The 18,437-nt window shown below is 43.3% G+C and overlaps 4 protein-coding genes across 8 annotated transcripts in view; 2 read left to right on the forward strand and 2 right to left on the reverse strand.

The window, feature by feature from the left end:
• Positions 1-9,224, forward strand: part of LOC144706158 (RNA helicase family protein) — a 90,805-nt gene extending 81,581 nt beyond the window's left edge. For both annotated transcript variants that reach the window (XM_078579066.1, XM_078579065.1), the window contains 13 exons: positions 902-991; positions 1,152-1,208; positions 3,600-3,683; positions 4,323-4,421; positions 4,491-4,631; positions 4,749-4,819; positions 5,361-5,430; positions 6,199-6,291; positions 7,068-7,283; positions 7,507-7,599; positions 7,939-8,061; positions 8,243-8,341; positions 8,957-9,224. In XM_078579066.1, the coding sequence (XP_078435192.1) occupies positions 902-991; positions 1,152-1,208; positions 3,600-3,683; positions 4,323-4,421; positions 4,491-4,631; positions 4,749-4,819; positions 5,361-5,430; positions 6,199-6,291; positions 7,068-7,283; positions 7,507-7,599; positions 7,939-8,061; positions 8,243-8,314 (1,209 nt within the window). In that variant the 3' untranslated portion in view covers positions 8,315-8,341; positions 8,957-9,224. The remainder of the gene's footprint in view (positions 1-901; positions 992-1,151; positions 1,209-3,599; positions 3,684-4,322; positions 4,422-4,490; positions 4,632-4,748; positions 4,820-5,360; positions 5,431-6,198; positions 6,292-7,067; positions 7,284-7,506; positions 7,600-7,938; positions 8,062-8,242; positions 8,342-8,956) is intronic.
• On the reverse strand, positions 8,812-11,220 carry LOC144706159 (uncharacterized protein At5g49945). The gene is made up of 3 exons (XM_078579067.1): positions 10,156-11,220; positions 9,467-9,670; positions 8,812-9,139 (listed from the first exon to the last, which is right to left on the reverse strand). The coding sequence occupies exons 1-3, from the start codon at positions 11,182-11,184 to the stop codon at positions 8,915-8,917; spliced, it is 1,458 nt and encodes a 485-aa protein (XP_078435193.1). The 5' UTR covers positions 11,185-11,220; the 3' UTR covers positions 8,812-8,914.
• A 168-nt stretch (positions 11,221-11,388) lies between these two features.
• On the forward strand, positions 11,389-14,826 carry LOC144706162 (Tmem18). Its single transcript, XM_078579072.1, has 4 exons — positions 11,389-11,590; positions 12,434-12,539; positions 12,642-12,790; positions 14,620-14,826. Exons 1-4 carry the CDS (start codon positions 11,432-11,434, stop codon positions 14,713-14,715), a joined length of 510 nt encoding a protein of 169 aa, XP_078435198.1. The 5' UTR covers positions 11,389-11,431; the 3' UTR covers positions 14,716-14,826.
• Positions 14,827-14,848: 22 nt separating this feature from the next.
• On the reverse strand, positions 14,849-16,730 carry STOP1 (C2H2 and C2HC zinc fingers superfamily protein). 4 transcript variants are annotated; one of them, XM_078579071.1, is made up of 3 exons: positions 16,558-16,730; positions 15,706-16,393; positions 14,849-15,144 (listed from the first exon to the last, which is right to left on the reverse strand). In XM_078579071.1, the coding sequence occupies exons 2-3, from the start codon at positions 16,389-16,391 to the stop codon at positions 14,907-14,909; spliced, it is 924 nt and encodes a 307-aa protein (XP_078435197.1). In that variant the 5' UTR covers positions 16,392-16,393; positions 16,558-16,730; the 3' UTR covers positions 14,849-14,906. The 4 variants fall into 4 exon arrangements, with proteins under 4 accessions (XP_078435197.1, XP_078435196.1, XP_078435195.1 ...); XM_078579070.1 differs by having other exon boundaries at positions 15,706-16,412; XM_078579069.1 differs by having other exon boundaries at positions 15,706-16,451.
• Positions 16,731-18,437: the final 1,707 nt, after the last annotated feature.

Genomic DNA, 18,437 nt, shown 5'->3' on the forward strand with positions numbered 1-18,437 from the left:
CTAACTCTTTGTATATTCTCTCTTCATAATAAGGGGTTGTCCTTTCTCCCATCTAGACTGATAAACTCAATTGCATTGCTATTGCATATGTTCCTCTTTTCTAAGATTTCTCCGGTGGCCTCCTATCTTAACACAATATGTGCATGATGGCAGTATTTGGGGAACAGCAGAATGCACAGATGGCAGTAATGGTGGTGCATAGAATGGCACAGGGGATTATAACACTCACAGAACTGTGCATAATGGTCAGAGGTAGAAGCTCCATACTATTGAGGAGCAGCAACTACACAGAGGATATGACACCATCTAAATGAACATGATACGTGGCCAATAGGGAGGGAGAGAGAGAAGAAATAGAGAAAGCGGTCAAGGGCTTTACATAGAGCAGTCCAATCCAACATAACATAGGATATCCTATCAATCCTTTCCAAGGAACAACTATTTTGGAAGATTTAATTATTTTAGGCTTTGGATGTGCCAAGATTCACGTGCAGTGAAGAGAGTAGAGAAGAAGAGAAGGGACAAGCCCTTAGGGCGACGAGAACAAGAGGAATAGAAATGGGTGTTTTTTTCATTGAAAACAATAGAATATATGCATATAGCCGTGTAACGGCTAGTAGGGCATATCACGTGCTGTACTCACGTGATACGCTCTAACAGGATGCATTTCAACTGGGATTCTTCCTACTATGGCTTATTTCTTGGGCCTTTTTTTAACCTTTTTGATTTTATTAGGAGACCATCAAAGCAAGTCCAAGGTAAGGAGAGTATCTGGGTGTCCTATTACTGTCACACGTTTCTTCTGATTGTCTTGCTGAAATATTTGATTTAAAATACAAATCCTTCGTGAGTTTCTGACATCAATTTATTTTTTAAGCTTTTTCTTTATTTTACTGTGAAGGTGCCCGAGATTTTGCGGGTCCCCTTGACTGAGGTGTCTCTTCAAATAAAATCACTGGGATTGGGTGACATAAGATCTTTCCTAACGAAGGTGAGAAAATTATACAAAACTAGTTTGATGATTTCAATTGAACTCTGACCTCAATTTCACTTAAACCATGAATTGGAGACTGTATCTCTTTCAGTACAAATTTCAAAGGCTGTACATTTTTGGGCCCATTATATGAGGTGCTAAATTTCATATTTTTCAGGCCATTGAAGCACCACGTGAAGAAGCAATCTTAGCTGCAATTGACACACTTCGTGAGGTTTGCATACCATCCAATTACTCATTTAAAAGTATGAATGCTCATTGCCATATTTACTCTAATAGATGACTAGAGATACTTGAGGTTATTTTAGGTTAGAATGCGTTCCTTGTGTCCTTATTATTGGATAATTTTAGAAACTTCAGATTCTTTTGAGATAAATTATTTCTTCTGTTTATCTCATCAACCTGGATAAAGTCATGGGTTCATTTTGAGAGACTTAAACAGAGCAGATTTGGTTCTACTCCCCAAGCAGCAAGGCACGGAAACGACTCGAGGACTTCAGACCAATCTCCTTGTCTAACTCTATATACCTTATCATTGCAAAGGTATTGGCAAACAGATTGAGAGAGGTGATTGGGGAACTTGTGGGACCCTCCCAATCAGCTTTCATACAGGGCTGTTTACTAGTCGACAGTGCCATAGCAGCAGGCGAGATCCTAGCAACATGGATATGAGATGGAACTAAAGGTCTGATGTGGAAGGTTGATTTTGCCAAGGCATATGACACGCTTGACTGGGGATTCCTCTGGGCATCAATGAAAAGGAGGGGCTTCCCGAAAGAATGGGTCACATGAATGAAAAGATGCATCACAACACATTCCTTCTTAGTGTTGGTGAATGGAAGGCCGAAAGGCTGTGTATACAACTGCAAAGGGGGGTGAGGCAAGGGTGCCCGCACGCAACCCTACTGTTTGTGCTAGTGGTAGCCACGTGCACTAATCTAGCATGTACACATGGTCTTCTGAAGGGTTATCAAACTGTTATTGTCCCTGGGGTTATCCGGTTATTGCAGTATGCGAACGACACTACTTTTTTTGTAGAAGGCTCTATAGAGGAGGCAAAAAACCTGTCCACGTTACTCGACCTATTCGCGGACTTCTAGGGCCTACGCATCAATCGGGCTAAGTCTGTATTTGTGAGTTGTGGCCTGTCCTTGGAGGAGGAGGCTCAATGTGCAGAGGCACTGGGAACACCGATTGGTAGCCTCCCTATGAGATATCTGGGTCTACCGTTAACTGGAGGCCGAATGACTATGGCGGATTGGCTGCCGATGATAGAGAAGATCGAGAGGCGGTAGGACGGATGGCAAGTCAAAGTGTTGTCTAGAGGCGGTAGGTTGGTGCTATTGAGGGCGGTCCTGTCCAGAGGCGGTTGATGAGACGCTTCCTCTGGAAAGGCAGTGGTACCGATCAGAGTCGAGGGCTTGCACTGGTTCAATGGGATACCGTATGCAGGCCCACCAAACATGGCGGACTAGGAGTATTACATATTCAAGGCATTATTAGCAAAGTGGGTGACTAGGATCGTGCAACCAAGCGATGACCTCACCATAGGGATCTTGAGAGACAAGTATGGTCGAGGATTGAACTGGGATAAGAAAATAACCCCAATCAAGGGGGTGTCAGCATTCTGGCAAGGCCTCAGACAAATCTTCCCCAAGGTCTTGGAGTTCTACTCTGTCTGAAAAGGCGATGGCTGTCTCTTTAAATTCTGGACAGACCCCTGATCATCGCGCAGTGCCTTGCGAGAAGCATTCCCTCAGATATTTGCACTCGCACAATGCCCCGAGGCTACAGTAGGTAAATGCTGGGACAGTACCTGGAATCCAAGGGTTGATGGTGCCTTGTCAGACCAACGACTAACTGATTTCTTGGGCTTGCAACAAGCTCTAAATCAGATCCGCCCTAACCCAGGTGAATCAGATGGTTGGGATTGGACAACAGCTATGCACGGATCCGACAGGGCAACAAGGAAGACAAAAATATGATCCAGGTGTGTCGAGCCATCTGGCATCTTAAGGTTCCGCTTAAGGCCAAGATTTTTGGGTGGCTCTTGCTCCGAAAGAGACTGATGACCCGCGTCTTTCTCAAGAGGATGTATCCAGATGCCCTGACGGTATGCGTGTTGTGCACATGAGATGACGAATATTGTAATCATTTATTTTTTGGATGCCATTTTGCATGCACAGTTTGGGCCACCCGAGCACAGTTGGCGTTGAACACATCATCAGAGGATGCCTTTTGGGAGTCCATGCAGAGGACCAGTCCCAGACAAAGAGAAGTGGGGGGCCGACCGCTGACAATGCTGTGGGGAATCTGGCTACACATAAATGAGGTGATCTTCCGAGTGGGGAAGGCCTCTACAGACAGGCTCCCCCATGAGATAGAAAGTCTCATAGCACCATGGTTTTCTTCGTGATGCGGATGAAGAGGGAAGAGGAAAATGTATACATGTAATAGAGTCCTAGGGCTCGAACCATGCACTTGTCAGGTGGTTACCGATTTGTTCGGGTGACCGCCTCATATGATTTCAAAACATTTTTTTTTTGAGAAATTTAATTAGGTGGCTGTGTTATGTTTATTTTGTATTTTTATTTTCATGTTGCAGGTTGGAGCCATTGAGGATAATGAAAAGATGACTCCTCTTGGCTATCATCTTGCAAAGCTACCAGTGGACGTCCTCATTGGAAAGGTTGTTTGCTTGTTTTAATTTCTTTACATTAGATGGTGGTAAGATAGACACAATAAGTAGACGTGGTCGTTCTGTTCTTTTTGTGCGAATTTGTCCGAATTGTTCGTTCTATTCGGTTTTATGAACAGAACAAAAAAGAATTCGAACAGAACATCGCACAGACCCGTGCGCGGTTTTTTTGTTCACTTAGTGCAAATTTTGTTCGCGTTTTGCACGAATGTGCGAATTTATGTGAGTATGCGAATTTTGTTCATTTTTTAAAAAAAAAGAACAGAAAAAGAACGAAGCCCTGTGTGGTTCTTTTGTGCGGATTTTTTGTTCGTTTCAAATGAACAGAACAGAACAACCATGTCTACTTGCCAGAATAACCAATTTCACTATTTGAATTTGTGTTATCACACGGACTGGAATTCCATATTTCCTGGCTAGAGACTTCAAAATGTGCAGCCTAAGTCAAGATGTACAACCCAAGCCCATATATTCTTTCCCGATGATCTTTGGCACATTCTATTTCTCTGGATTTTATCACCCATCGTGTTTACAGTTCGAGGCTTAAGTCTCTGTACTACAAGGGCTTTGCAATATTTTTAATTTTCGTTTACCCTTAGAATCCATGATATTAATATTCCTTTATTGCAGATGATGCTGTATGGTGCAATATTTGGCTGCTTGTCACCGATTCTCTCTGTCGCAGCATTTTTAAGCCATAAGTCTCCATTTTTAACATCCAAGGAGGAGGTAATTGCTAATTTGTCTTTTAAAACCACAGCTTTCGGCATTTGAACAAAAATGGGAATTTTATTGCAGAAAGAAACCACTGAGAAAGCAAAGCTAATGCTGTTGGCCTCTAAGATTGATGGAATAACTGATCCCTGTGAAGGAATGAGGCAGTCTGATCACCTTTTAATGATCGTCGCTTACAAGAAATGGTCTCAGATTTTACATAAGGTAATAAAATTCTTTTTATGCTGATTTCCTTGAGTCTTCTATTTTGGACGGCTTATCATTTTTCCTTTTGTATTTTTAATATACCTCTCCTTCTGCTTCTGCTTTGGCAATGATCAGGAGGGAGAAAAGGCTGCACAACAATTTTGCCGTTCCTATAGTTTGAGTTCCTCTGTTATGTTTATGATAAGGTAAATTTCTTGTGCCGAATACTTCTTTTTAAGATTTAGTTTATGTAACTTATTTCACAGGAGAATTTAGCATTATTTTCATAGCTTGCATTGTAAGCCTACTCTTTGGAATGTTCTGCAATGGTGCATAATTTTAGTCCTTAAAACTCCATGATTGAAGATGTAGCAATGTAGTGAAGTTAGATGAAATATACAGTTTTCAGCACTCAGCTCAGTGACTCTGGCAGCATTGGAGGAAAAAGCAGTATTTGAAGAAGAAACCAAGCATTTGTATCTTAAAAAATTATGTAGGATATAAAATTGTGGGGCTGACTGATTCATCAGGTGTTCACCCCTTTTAAATTTCAAAAAAAAATTATGTAGGATATATTGATGGCTTTATTCTCTAATTTTTCTATGATAAAGTGACTATCATCTTCATCGGTACCATATGCTAGACGAACTGCTGAAAGATTCCATCTGCTCATTATGAAAGTCTATTCCATTTGTTAATTTTGATTTCTCTATGCTTTGAGGCATAATTCAATGAGATTTTATACAGGGACATCCGAATACAGTTCGGGAATCTGCTTGCAGATATTGGACTTATCAATCTCCCCACGTACATTCAGGTCATCTTTCTTAAACCCTGACAGTTGATAACAGACAATCAATCATTAGTCTCGCGTGACTTATACCTGATTTTTGAGAAGATTTATGCCTGTCATGGTCCAACAATTTTTTTTTCTCATCTCTAGTTTCTTTGTATTTTTTAATTTAAAATCAGCTGAAATGTTATTGTCTTTATTCGGTTAGTGGTGCAATTTGGGACTCAAATGCGTTTGAACATGAAATGCAATATATCAGTAGTTCCACTCTCTGAGAAATTACATGAACAAAACTTTTTGTCTTTTATGTTCCCTCATTATAACCCTGAAATTTTCTCCTTGCTAAGAGTCTGGTAAGTTTTGATCCTTAGAATTTTTTAGTTGATGGCCAATGGTGAAGCTGACTGTAGAATTGGCTTTTTATTTGCTTGTGTAATTAATCTACCGTATTCAATTATTGTCTGGTACATCGTTATAATAGAGAAAAACCTGAAATTCTGTTTTTTGCGTAATCCTCAACTGCGTACAGCCTTGTAAAATTTTAGAAGTCCATATCTGTCAGTACGAAATTTTGATATGCACACTCTTTCTCGTTCAACTGAAGTCAAGGCTTTGGTGCTGTTTTATTTTATTAACTATGGTCAGGAAAACCAGTTTCCCTCATGCTCGTTGAAGTCCAGTTGTGGGCTGCTTATTACAGCCATCATTAAAAAGATGTCTTCAGTCATTTGAAACTTTAAGACAGTTTTTTATGGTCATTTGATCTAACTCGAAATGACTTTTGTCAAACAGGGATCAGACAAAATGAAAGACAGACTTGATCTATGGTTCAATGATGCAGCCCAAACGTTCAATACGTATTCTAATCATCCGTGTGTAGTAAGGGTATAGACTATGACATTGATATGTTTCCTTCAGTCTGTTTGCTTAATCATATATGTATTACGCAACGATATTTGGCGAATAAAATTAATAGAAATAATATAGAAGTTGGATGTCGGAAGAAAAGGCAGATGAAAAAATATTGTTATGTTTTAGGCAGTCTGTGGTAGACTACAAGTATACCTCTATCTAGAAAGGAATCTTGGAAGGAAACTTTCAGGGATAGAAAAAAAGATTGTAAGATGGCAAGATTGTAAGACAGTAGTTGAGTGCTACAAGTATTTGGGGTAAACAATTCAGAGGTCAAATGACGAAAATACCCTTTGTAGGGACTGGGCATGGTATCACTTAGGGGAGGGCTTCAAGTATTTAAAGGGAAATATGTTGAGGCGAAATGATGAAAATACCGTTCATAGGGATTCAGAAAATTATCACTTAGGGGAGGGCTACAAGTATTTGTAGAGAATTATGATGAGACCGAACAAGGAAATACCCTTTGTTGGGATTCTGGATGGTGTCACTTCTGGGAGGGCTACTGGCATTTAAAGTGAACTTGCTGAAGCCAAGTGACGAATATACCCGTTGTCCGGGTTGGGGGTTGGCATCACTTAGGGGAGGGCTAGATGTATTTAAAGGGAACTATGCTGGGGCCAAATGACGAAAATACCCTTGATAGGGGTTAGAGATCATATCATTTTGATGTTAAGTTTCTTCATTACTTTGATTGTATCACGATGTTCTATGTGATGTGCACTGAAAAAAAATTGTGATTTCTGCAGGCCATTATATGCGCCGGCCTGTATCCTAATGTGGCTGCCACTGAGGCAGGAATAACTGGGCCAGCACAAGGAAACATCAAAGAATATTCTACTTTCATGGGTTCAAAAGGCAGCTCTCTGTGGCATGATGGTAAAAGGGTTGTTCACATACATCCATCATCGGTCAATCACAACATAGAAGAATTTCGCTATCCTTTCCTCGTCTACCTTGAGAAGGTTTCTTAGCTTCATCTTATCTAAGTCACATCTTTAAATTTTCCTACTTTACTTTCCCAATCGATCATGATAACTTTGGTGCTTACAAATTAAAAAGTCTACTAAACGATATCAACATTATTGGGTCGGTTTCCATAATTTAAATTTGCCATTTATCTGATGTTTATGTGATTTAAGCTACTGAACTGTTGGAACCATGATTCAAAGTTTTTCACAAATACAGATTGAAACCAGCAAAGTATTCCTGCGGGAGACGACCATTATCTCGCCATACTCTGTTCTGCTATTTGGTGGCGCCCTCAGTATTCAACATCAGGTGTTGTTTCAATCTGATAATAGCTCAAGATCAATAATTTCGTGGACTTTTTTTTGGATAAAGTATCCTTTCATAGATTTCACTTGTATTTTTATGAGTATTACTATAAAAATAAAAAGAACCAGAATATTCGTATCTGGAAAAGAGAAAACTGATGTATTTCTCACATATGCTTTAATAAATTTCCTGAATGGTAAAACTATCATCAGCCTTGCAGTTTCTTTTATTTTCTTCCTCTCGTCTCATCTCGATCCACCATACAGTTTGCTGCATGAATTATGCTTGAAAGCACAGTTCATTTGAACTTAAGAAACCAAGTTTTCCCTTTATGTGATGCAGATAGGAGTAGTCATTATAGATGGTTGGTTGAAATTGAAGGCATCGGCGCAAACTGCCGTCCTGTTCAAAGAACTCCGGTCAACACTGCACGCTGTTCTACGAGAGTTGATTAAAAAACCAGAGGTAAACGTTACTTTGCTATTGCGTTGCCATCTAAAATTTTCGATCCACATTCTAGATGAGCAATGGGAGACTATCCTTGTGATCCCCAAATTATCATAATTTTTTTTATTTTTTTGATTATTTTTCTTTATCCGATTCGGGTTAAATCAGACATTAAATTAAAGATGGAGGTGAACTTCAGGTGGGCAAGGTGTCGGACAATGAAGTCGTGAGGACAATTGTGCATCTCTTGTTAGAGGAAGATAAACAATAATAGGCTGGCAGCTGAGAACTTCCGCAGGTAGAATTTTGTATTTTCCAAGTTTTTCCATTTCATTTCAGCATAATTATTGGTACCAAAAACTATGCATATGATTTGGTGGATACATTAAATATCTGTAGATGGAAAGAAAAATGGACTGTGTTATCCATCCTCCACCGGATGAAAAGAAATAGCCCTAGGATTTGGGGAAAAACTTTCGAAAAAAAATGACAAGGAGAGAGATCATTTTTCCCTATTTTTCAGTTTCCTCATGATTATTGGTACCAAAAAATATGCTGATGACTTGGGGCATCCCCTGATAATCTAGAGAGAGGAAAGAATAGATTGAGGGTCATTCATTCTCCAGAAGATGAAAAATTAATATCAATAGGAGAGAATAAACGACTGTATGAAAAGAGGAAAATGCCATTTTTACTCCATTTTCCAGTTTCACTGCGGTTAGTGGTACTAAACTACATGCTGATGATTTAGGTCATGCTCTGATGATCTAGAGAAATAAATTTAACCTCATTCATCGTCCAATAGATGAAAATAAATATCCCTAGCAGTTTAAAACAGTTGAAAAAAGAAACAAAATATAGAGGACATAATCTAAGTGCGGACCATTTTGACCCTGGGCATTGATTTTTTCAGCTGGCGGGCTCGCTCTTTCTCCTCTTTCTTTCGGAGGGCCTCCGCGTTGAGCTTGGCCTCTGCCTCCAAAAACTTCTTCTTGTCTGCTTTCTTCCTTTGCAGAGCTTCCTGCCTCGCGTTTTGCAATTCCTTGTATGCCTCCTTCGCCACACTCGCCCTCGCCGACTCCGTCTTGCTCTTTGCCTGTAAGATAGAGAGAAAACCTCAGTACCGAATAAACAAAGGTTAAATTTTATGTAATAAAACCAAGTGGAATGGTTTTCGATTAGGGTGATTGTCACAGTCATCCATGAGTGCCTTGAAAGAATTGACAATTTTATTTCAAAAAAGAAAAGGAAAAAATGACGATTGCAAATCTTGTCCATGTTTGCCATTATCATCATCATCATCATCATCATCATAATCATAATCATAATCATAATCATAATCATCGTCCATGTTTGCCATTTATTGAATTGACGATGACAAGTAGTTTAAATAAATATCTTCAAGATTATGAATGGTTTTTACCTGTGGGCTGAGCTTGTAGCGACCAACAAGATCGATGTAATAGGGAATGAGGGTGACTAGTCTGGTCATATCAGCCATGTTCTTGGCGTCTGGCAGCAAGAATTTGAAGAGGAGCAGTTTCTTGGATGAACCTTGGTAATAGTCGGAGAAGTGCATCGAGATGAAGCCCTTTCCGAATGACTTGAATGACTTCTCTCCAAAAACCTGCAAAGCAACCCAAGGTTTTTATACATTTCTTTACGGTTCAAACCTTTCATCACTGTTATTCAAGGCGCTAAAATTTGCTGTTCCACATCAAATCTTTTATTTTCGTGAGCCAGTAGAGTAAAAATTGAAGAATGTGCAAAATCACTAGACTACCCAATGCCTTGTTCTCTAAAATCTTGCTTAATCTTCTCAAATAAATTGTTCGCTGCCCCCTCAAATCAAGAATTTTACTTGCAATAGGTAAATCGAGCTTGGACATAAGTATGAGCATGATCTTCAGCCAAGCCAACGTCTTTTCTTTTTTTTCTAATAACCTGATCAATATACTTATTGAATGAAGTTCCACTGCAGTAATTACTGCAAGTTCCGCTGCCTTGAATCTCTGAGAGGTATGAAATTTGATTCAAGGCAACCAAACTTTGAGCAGCAAGATGATAAATTGAGTATCAAAAATCGCAAAAAAGCAAGAATGTGAGGCTCACCTGCTCTAGAACAGCTTCAGTGATGAGATCCCCAGCTACTTCCTTTGATTCGGATACAACAAGCAGATCATCAGGCACCCACTTCCTCCCGGCCGGCGGCGTCGTAATCACACTCGCAAATCTCTGCAGATCTCTCTCATCCTTCTGCATCGCCTTGGCGAGCTTCTTCTTCGCCACCGCAAACACCACTTGATCCATAGCCTCATCATTCATGACCACCTCGAAGGTAATGGTGTCCTGCTTGGGGAGAACCAGATCAAGAACCCTAGAAATCAGATCGTGCCGCGACCTCAGATCCATGGTCGCCAGCAGCCCCTGACAAAATCTCCGGCCACTTGCGTAGAACTTGAAGCAATCCGACGCTTCTTTCAGCAACAAGGGCGTGTCCTTCCCATCCCCAGTCCCCAGAAGGCTGAAATTCTTATCGAAAATCGAGTCCTTGGTCGCGAATCTCGACGCCCAGGCGAGCGCGATTTGCTCGTTCTCCTTCTTCCTGGTGAAGTAATTGATGAGGAACGCGATCAGGAAGCTTATGCAGGAGACTTCGATGCCGTATCGTTTGAAGAACGAGGCGCGAGCGGCATCATTCAAAACCTTCGCAGAGGCAACTTCCGGAGAGGGCTTTTCTAGCACAGAAGAAGAGGAATCTTCTGTAGTTTGCGTCGGGATTCCTTCGAACTCGTCCTCGTCCCACTCTTCCGCCATGGAAGCGCTTTTCGGGGCTTCGATCGGGGGAGCCGATTCCTCCGATTGAGGGGGTCCGTGGTCGGATTCCGGAGAGGATTGAGTGAGGGTTGTCGGAAGAGGGGAAAGCGGCGTGTTGGAGGTGAAATCGGGCAGCGGCGGGGAGGAGAAATCCTCGTCTTCTTCCTCGAATCCCTCGAAATCCGCGGCGAGGACGGAGTGGCGAGAGAGCTCGTAGGAGAGAAGAGAGACTATGGAGAGGACGGCTATGGCGTAGCAGAGCGCGTCGCCGCCTCGCGGAAACAAGCAAGCCGCTGCGCTCCTCGTCCACCCCGATTTCGCCATGATCGCGCGAGAAAGAAAACCTTCGATCGACTCCAGTGGAGAAGACGACCATTTAAATACCCCTAATTTAAGGAAGAAAATTCATGGTTTTAATTTTAATTACTTAATTTTTAATGCGTTTGATGTTTTGATGCAGCGGTTATGCACCTTGGTGCGAAGCGCTGTGCACGGGGGAAGGTGCGATGTATTTAGGGCTTTCGGTCGTTTTAATTCGAAATTTGCAGAGGAGCTCGCTTGAGTCTCGGTCATGGCGGTCGCCGGCGCTATGGAAGAACTGAGATCTGCCTTGAGAGATCACGTGGAGCTCGTCGCGGAGTTGGCTGACAGGTTCTCCTCCGAGCTCCGCGGCGGGATCCGTCCGGCGATTGATAATTTCGTCGGGTTCTTCCACGCTATCGATTGGAAGGTTAGATTCCGTTTTCGGTTTTTAAATCGTGTTTCGTTGTCCGTATAGATCTGCATTTCTGGAAATTTGTAGTCTATGTTAATTCTTCAATAATCGTCCTTGAGGAATCTGAAGTCCGCGGCTCTGGTTTAGTACCGAACGACTGTGATTGCTAGATCCGGTTTATCTCGATCTGTTTTCTAGCCGTCCTGTCCGTATCGATTCTGTATCACCTCGTTGTTAGCTTGATACTGTGTGAATGCCTCGCGTTCGTCGGTTGTCGTGCATTCATATCTCAGACGTGAAGTTAATTTGATTTAATAGATTGCAAGCTGGTCATGTGAATGAAAAAGAAAAGTCGATGAGGCTCTTGCACATCACTTCATTTAGCAATTTCATGGCGGGCCAGCTGAGTGAAATTAAAAAATGAACGGTGATTATCTTCAGATGAAGAAAATGACTGGTCGAAGACGGCAGTTTTTTCGTAATATATCTATGGGTAGGATTCATTTAGTATCAACATGGTTGTTATGTGATAGCCTATTTTATTGTGTTATTGCTATTTTACATTATTAAAAAAGAACAGGCCTCAAACGAAATTCAGTTAGCTGAGTTTGGTGAATCAACAGTAGTAAAGATTTCAGGAAATGGGGATACGAACTTAATCATTGAACAACTTCTGTCTCAGTAAAGAAATCATTCAGGCGGAAATTTACCTTTCTCCTTTTTTTGAATGACGAGTATTAACACTTATTTCCGTATCTTTCAAGATGAATGATTTTTGAGAACTTTCGTCTGAACATTTCCTACCATTTTCCTTGTCTTACTAATTTCTTTTTTTCCATTCTATCATTCCTTAAACAGGAGCCTTGGCTGATTGGTCTTCTTCTTTTTCATGCCTCTTTCCTCTTGGTCGCAATCATTTCAAGGAAGAACGTAAATTTACAACTATGCTTATCGATTATTGCATGTAAGTTTGCGGCTTCAGAGTAAAACATAATCTACTCGGATTAGTTTTTTTTTTGTAATCTGGGCTTAACTTTTTCTCTAAATTGCTTGAAAATCGATGCAGTTTCTGGGGTGTTACTCGCTGAGAGAATCAACAGTCTTCTGGGCCACAACTGGGAGAGCTTTGCCGGTCAGAACTACTTCGACTCTAGCGGCGTCTTCATGGCAGTGCTCTGGTCCGGCCCGCTGCTTCTCATATCTATATTCATTGTGGTAAGCTGCCCCTCTCTCTCTCTCTGTCCCTCCCTTTTACTCTCTCTATCTCTCTCTCTCTCTCTCTCTCTCTCTCTCTTTCTCTCGCTGTCTCTCTCTCTTTCTCTCGCTGTCTCTCTCTCTCTCTCTCTCTCTCTCTCTCTCTCTCTCTCTCTCTCTCTCTCTCTGTTTCTCCCTCTGTAGTCTGTATCCCTCTCTCGAACTCTCTTTCCTCACTATCTCTCTGTCGCACCCTCTGTCTCTCCCTCTTTGCCCCTCCCTCTAGCTCTCTCTATCTCTCTCCCTCGCTCTATCTCTCTGTCCCTCCCTTTCACTCTCTCTATCTCTCTCTCTCTCTCTCTCTCTTTTCTGTCCTCCCCTTTTACTCTCTCTCTCTCCCTCTCGCTCTCTCTCTCTGTCCCTCCTCTGTCCTCTCCCTCTTTGTCCCTCCCTCTCACCCTCTCTCTCTCTCTCCCTCGCTCTCTTTTCTGTTCCTCCCTTTTACTCTCTCTCTCTCCCTCTTGCTCTCTCTCTGTCCCTCCTCTGTCCTCTCCCTCTTTGTCCCTCCCTCTAACTCCCTCTCTCTCTTTCTGTCCCTCCCTTTTACTCTCTCTATCTCTGTCCCTCCTCTGTCCTCTCCCTCTTTGTCCCTCCCTCTAACTCCCTCTCTCTCTTTCTGTCCCTCCCTTTTACTCTCTCTATCTCTGTCCCTCCTCTGTCCTCTCCCTCTTTGTCCCTCCCTCTAACTCTCTCTATCTCTCTCCCTCTCTCTCTTTCTGTCCCTCCCTTTTACTCTCTCTATCTCTTTCCCTCGCTGTCTCTCTTTGTCCCTCCTCTGTCCTCTCCCTCTAACTCTCTCTATCTCTCTCTGTCCCTCTTCTATCCTCTCCCTCTAACTCTCTCTATCTCTCTCTCTGTCCCTCTTACTCTCTTTATCTCTCTCCCTCGCTCTCTCTCCCTCACTCTCTCTCTCCCTCTGTCTCTCTCTCTCTCTCTTCCTTTGTTCCTTTAACTCTCTATCTCTCCCTCGCTCTCTCTCTCCCTCAGTGTCTCCCTCTCTGTCTCTCTCTCCATCTCTTTCTCTCTCCCTCTGTCTGTCTCTCTCCTTCTGTATCTCCCTCTCTCTCTCTCTCTTCATCTCTCTCTCTCCCTCAGTCTCTCTCTACACATGTATCTCTCTCTCTGTCTCTCTCTCCATCTCTCTCTCTCTCCCACTGTATACTCCTGTCTCTCACTCCATCTCTCGCTCTCTCTCTACCCTGTATCTCACCCACTCTCTCTCGCCCCCGCTGAAACTCCCTCAGTCTCTCTCCCGCTGTATCTCCTTCTCTCTCTCCCCCCTGTATCTCTCCCTCTCTGTCTCTCTCCCGATGTATCTCCCTCGCTCTCTCTCCTGTCTTTCTCCACCCACTCTCTCTCTCCTACTTTCTCTCCCTCACTCTTTCTCTCTTTCCCTCACTGTCTGTCTCTCTCTTGCTGTGTGTCTCTCCCCTCTCTCTCTCTCTCCCTCACGCACGCACACAGAACTCTCTCTCAAATAACCCACTCATGTCTCTTTCTCACTCCCCCCTCATCTTTCTCTCTCTATCCCTCTCACTTAACCCACCCTTTCTGTCCCCCTTCCTCTCTCTATCGCTCTCAAACTACCCACCCCAATCTCTCTCTCTCTCTCTCTCAAATGGCCCACCTCGGTCCATCTTTTCTCTCGCTCACTACGCTGTAATCCGCCTCCTTTCTCTCTCTACGAAATAACCCACCTCTGTCTCTTTCTCTCTCATATTAGACAACGACCCGCCAATCTCTCTCTCTTCACTAATTGACCCACCCTTTGTCTGTCTGTCTCTCTCCAGGTGAACACCCTTTTTACTTTGGTCAAGCTGATTATCCAGTGGAAGAGGGCCGAACTACGCCACCGCGCTAGACTGGCCCGCGAGAAAACAGAGTAACAACCCAACCCTCATCCACGCCATCTATTCCCCCCCCCCTATCTCTCTCTCCATTATCTTCTTGTACATTCACTTTATTTATACATTCAAGCTACCGCTTCTTTGACCGAATTGCTGATGCGTCAACCGTCAATTGAGAAACGTTGACGAAGTTAACTAAAGGTGAACTAGAATTGTACAAAGCCCGGTCATCAATTATTCAGAGGGCCACATTCGTCGAACAGGAAGGCCCCGTCAGAGGACCACTCAAACTCCAAAGACTCAAAGTCGACGATCGGGGACGACGGCACCATGACGGTGGTGGCGGGCTCTGAGGACGTCGATGGTGGCGGCGACGAGGCGATAGCTGGGACGTGGCCGTGGAACAGCGCCACGTGACCAAAGAGCTTATCCTTGCGGGAGAAGGTCGTCCCACAAGAGCAGACCCACCTGCATATTTTCAGCAATGTCAACGTCATCGTCAACCGTCGGGTATGCTTATAGTGCAGGGACGTGGACGGGACGGTTTCTTTGTCCCGGGACGAAAAAATAGATCCGTCTGCAAGCTTAGACAAAAACCGGGACGGAAATTCGTCCCGGGATGAACAGACGAGACAGTTTTCTTTTAGTTGGACAAAAAAACCTTCCCTCCGGGGTTTCGGACAGGTTTCGTCCTTGCTTTTTTTCGCGCTTCCAAACTGATGCCGCCCAAAAGTAATTGTAATGTCACTCCACTTTCTCTCTCCTCAATATTTCCCTTAAAAACTTAGAAAAATCCATTATCAATTCAATCAGACCTTAGAACTATTTTTATTGGATATTTCGTAGGGGACGAGGGACGGGACGGTTTTTCTCTGTAAGGGACGGATGGGACGATCTTTTCGTCCTGGGACTAAAAAACTGTCCCGTCCGCGACCCTGCTCTGATTCCGACTATCTTCGTCCAGTCCCGTCCACCTTGCTATAGGTATGCTATTTATGTGTTGACGGTTTTTTTCTTAAGGAAACGTACCGGTCTCTGCCGCAGTGCTTCTCGTGGGTCTTGAGATCGGCGACGACGGAGAACTTCTTGCTGTGGCAGCGGCTGCAGGTGAAGCTCTTAGCGCAGTGGCTTCTCTTGTAATGATTCTTCACGCAGAGTATCGTTTTCAAAGGCTGAAACTTGCCGTGTTCCTTGTTCCTCTTGCAACCCTTCACCGGGCAGGAATACCTCTTCCCGCCGCCGCCGCCGCCTTCGCCGCCAGCGCCGCCGCTGGGCTTGGCCAGCGCCGCCACGGTCTTGAACTCGTCGCCGTGGCCTCTCATGTGCATCCTCAGGTTAGCGTCCCGCTTGAATCCCTTCCCGCAGATGACGCAGAAGTGGGCGTGCGGCGCCAGAATCTCCTCCTCCGCCAGCTGCAGAACCTCGTACCGTCTTCCGTCGTCCGTCCCCGCGTCGTCCGTTCCGGCGGGAAGGGTTGGGATTAGGGTTCCAGCCGCGGCGACGAGCTGCGCGGTGATGGAGGTGAGATTCGCCGCTATGAGCTGTTGTTGTTGCTCGTGATGGTGATTCGCGGCGGGGTTTGTGAAGGCGGCGCGCACGGCGGCTTGGATTTGGTGGATTTTGTGCTCCAGCATGGAGAGGTTGTTCAGGATCGCCGCCGGATCGCAGCTCACCTCCTTCTTCGGCTCGCTGATCGATCGCTGGCTCTCCTCCATTCCTGCCGAATCAGATCGCTCCTAACAAGGGATTAAAGCTACTTCCGTCCGATCGCGGCGCTACGGTGAGAATTTTTCAAGTTTTAAATCGTTCCAGAGGAAGAAATCACGAATCGAGATTCGCAAGATCTTGATCGGAAAAGACGGAGAAGAATTTGAAACGCACCGAGATGGATCGTCGGATCTCGGAGGCGGAGGAATTACGAGAACTGATGATCCAGCTCGCGTCGATCGATCTGTCGGCGACTGCGGAGGAAGATCGAGGCCGAAGACAGCGGCTCTCGATTCATCCCCTCTCCTCGCATCTCCGCCGGTTCTCCCTCGATCTTCCTCTTTCCCAGGAAGTAGAAAACATCTCTCAACTGAAGAACCGCAGTCTTTATATAAGAGTCTCCGCTGTGGGGCCCACCCGTGGGAGCCACACGGGATAACGCGTTTCAGAGTTCGCTTAAAATTATCCTGCTCCGCGGTTCAGAGTTACTGATCGGCCTGCAGGTCCTAGTCAAATCTCTCATCGGAATCGATCGACGCCTCAGATCTTGCCACGTCGCAGCCCCCTGCCCTCTTGTCGCCGTCGTCGGCGACGAGGCTTAAGGTATGAGCTCCATTTATTAAACTAGGGCAATCATGCAGATTATTTATTTGTTTTTTCCTCTATGATTTAAGCTGCGTTCAAATCAGCCACGGCAGTCTTACATTTTTTTTTTGTTTTTTTCTCGATCATGCGTATTTTTTCTCCGTGGTGTGTGCTCTATTGGTTTGGAAAAAAACCAATTTTCTTTTTAATTGATAAACTGAACAACTCAGAATGAGTTACCAGAATGAACTGGCGTGTTGCGCTGCCACGTGGACATGGCAACGGTCACATCCACGTGCATGCTGACATTTGTCGGCATTGCCGTCGTCCACGTGGCGACTGGTGGGTCAGCCCCAATTGGGAGAGGTATGAAGTCTTGGTCGTTTCAAATGGACATGAAGGGAAGAAATGGCCAAGGAAAGAGGAAGAGAGAGAATGGTAGTGAGAGAAAGAAATAAACAACGGATAAGATAATGACAATGGGTTTTCAAGAGAAAAGATAAGATAAAGAAAATGAAAATGAGAGAGCCTTCAGGTTTTCTAGTAAATAGAGATATTATTTTTTTTAATATATTGGGAGCTCGATCCTTTTTTGTCTTGTTGTTTATCTGTGATTTTCACGCATCAATTATCCTGGCATCAATTTTGTCTTCATTGAAAGTTGATCGAATAATGTAGTATTGCATCATAATTAAAATAAAATACAAAATAACAATTTATCTGTACAGTTTTAAATAATGTGTGATCTGCACTGTTAGTGTCTTTCCTTCGTTAGCTTGTAGCCAAGATTAGGTATACTTGTTTCAGCATATAAATTAAGAGCCTATTTACTTTGTGACAACAGTATGCTCTGAAATGTTTTGAGAGGAACAATTCCCAAAAAATACCAGGGACATCCCAGGTTCTTCAATTCAAATAAAACACTTTACTATGAGATATCTGTGCATGTCTAAACTTTACTGCGAAATCTCTTCACCATTGTCACTTAGAATCATATTATCATTAAATTAAAATGTCAAATAGCAACTTCATCAAAACTGTTTGGGATACTGTGATAATATTTTTTCCTGGGATGATTTGAGAACACCAGTCCTATAAAATACCCTCAGACATCTCCAGGTTCTTCCATTCTATCTTTAACTAACAAACATCTTCTACATTATCACTTGCAATCATAAGCTCATAAAAATTATGAAATACCAACTTTCGTTAGAGTGTTATAAGTAGTGTATTATCAGCACCGTTTGCTTATATAAAAAAATACAGGAAATTCTTATAAAATTATGAAACAGGTGGAAAATTTGCCAGCAATTAAGACACGCATCAGCTGACAACAACTTGTCATGGGAGAAAAATCCAAGAAAGAAATCAATGTTTTGAACTGGAAAGTCAGATCAATGGTGATGTCAGCTGCCACGTGGAGCATGATAATGGAGCATGGGCCTGCCATGTGATCCTTGCTTTATTAT

This window comes from Wolffia australiana, chromosome 7, assembly GCF_029677425.1.
Source record: "Wolffia australiana isolate 7733 chromosome 7, ASM2967742v1".
Lineage (NCBI taxonomy): Eukaryota > Viridiplantae > Streptophyta > Magnoliopsida > Alismatales > Araceae > Wolffia > Wolffia australiana.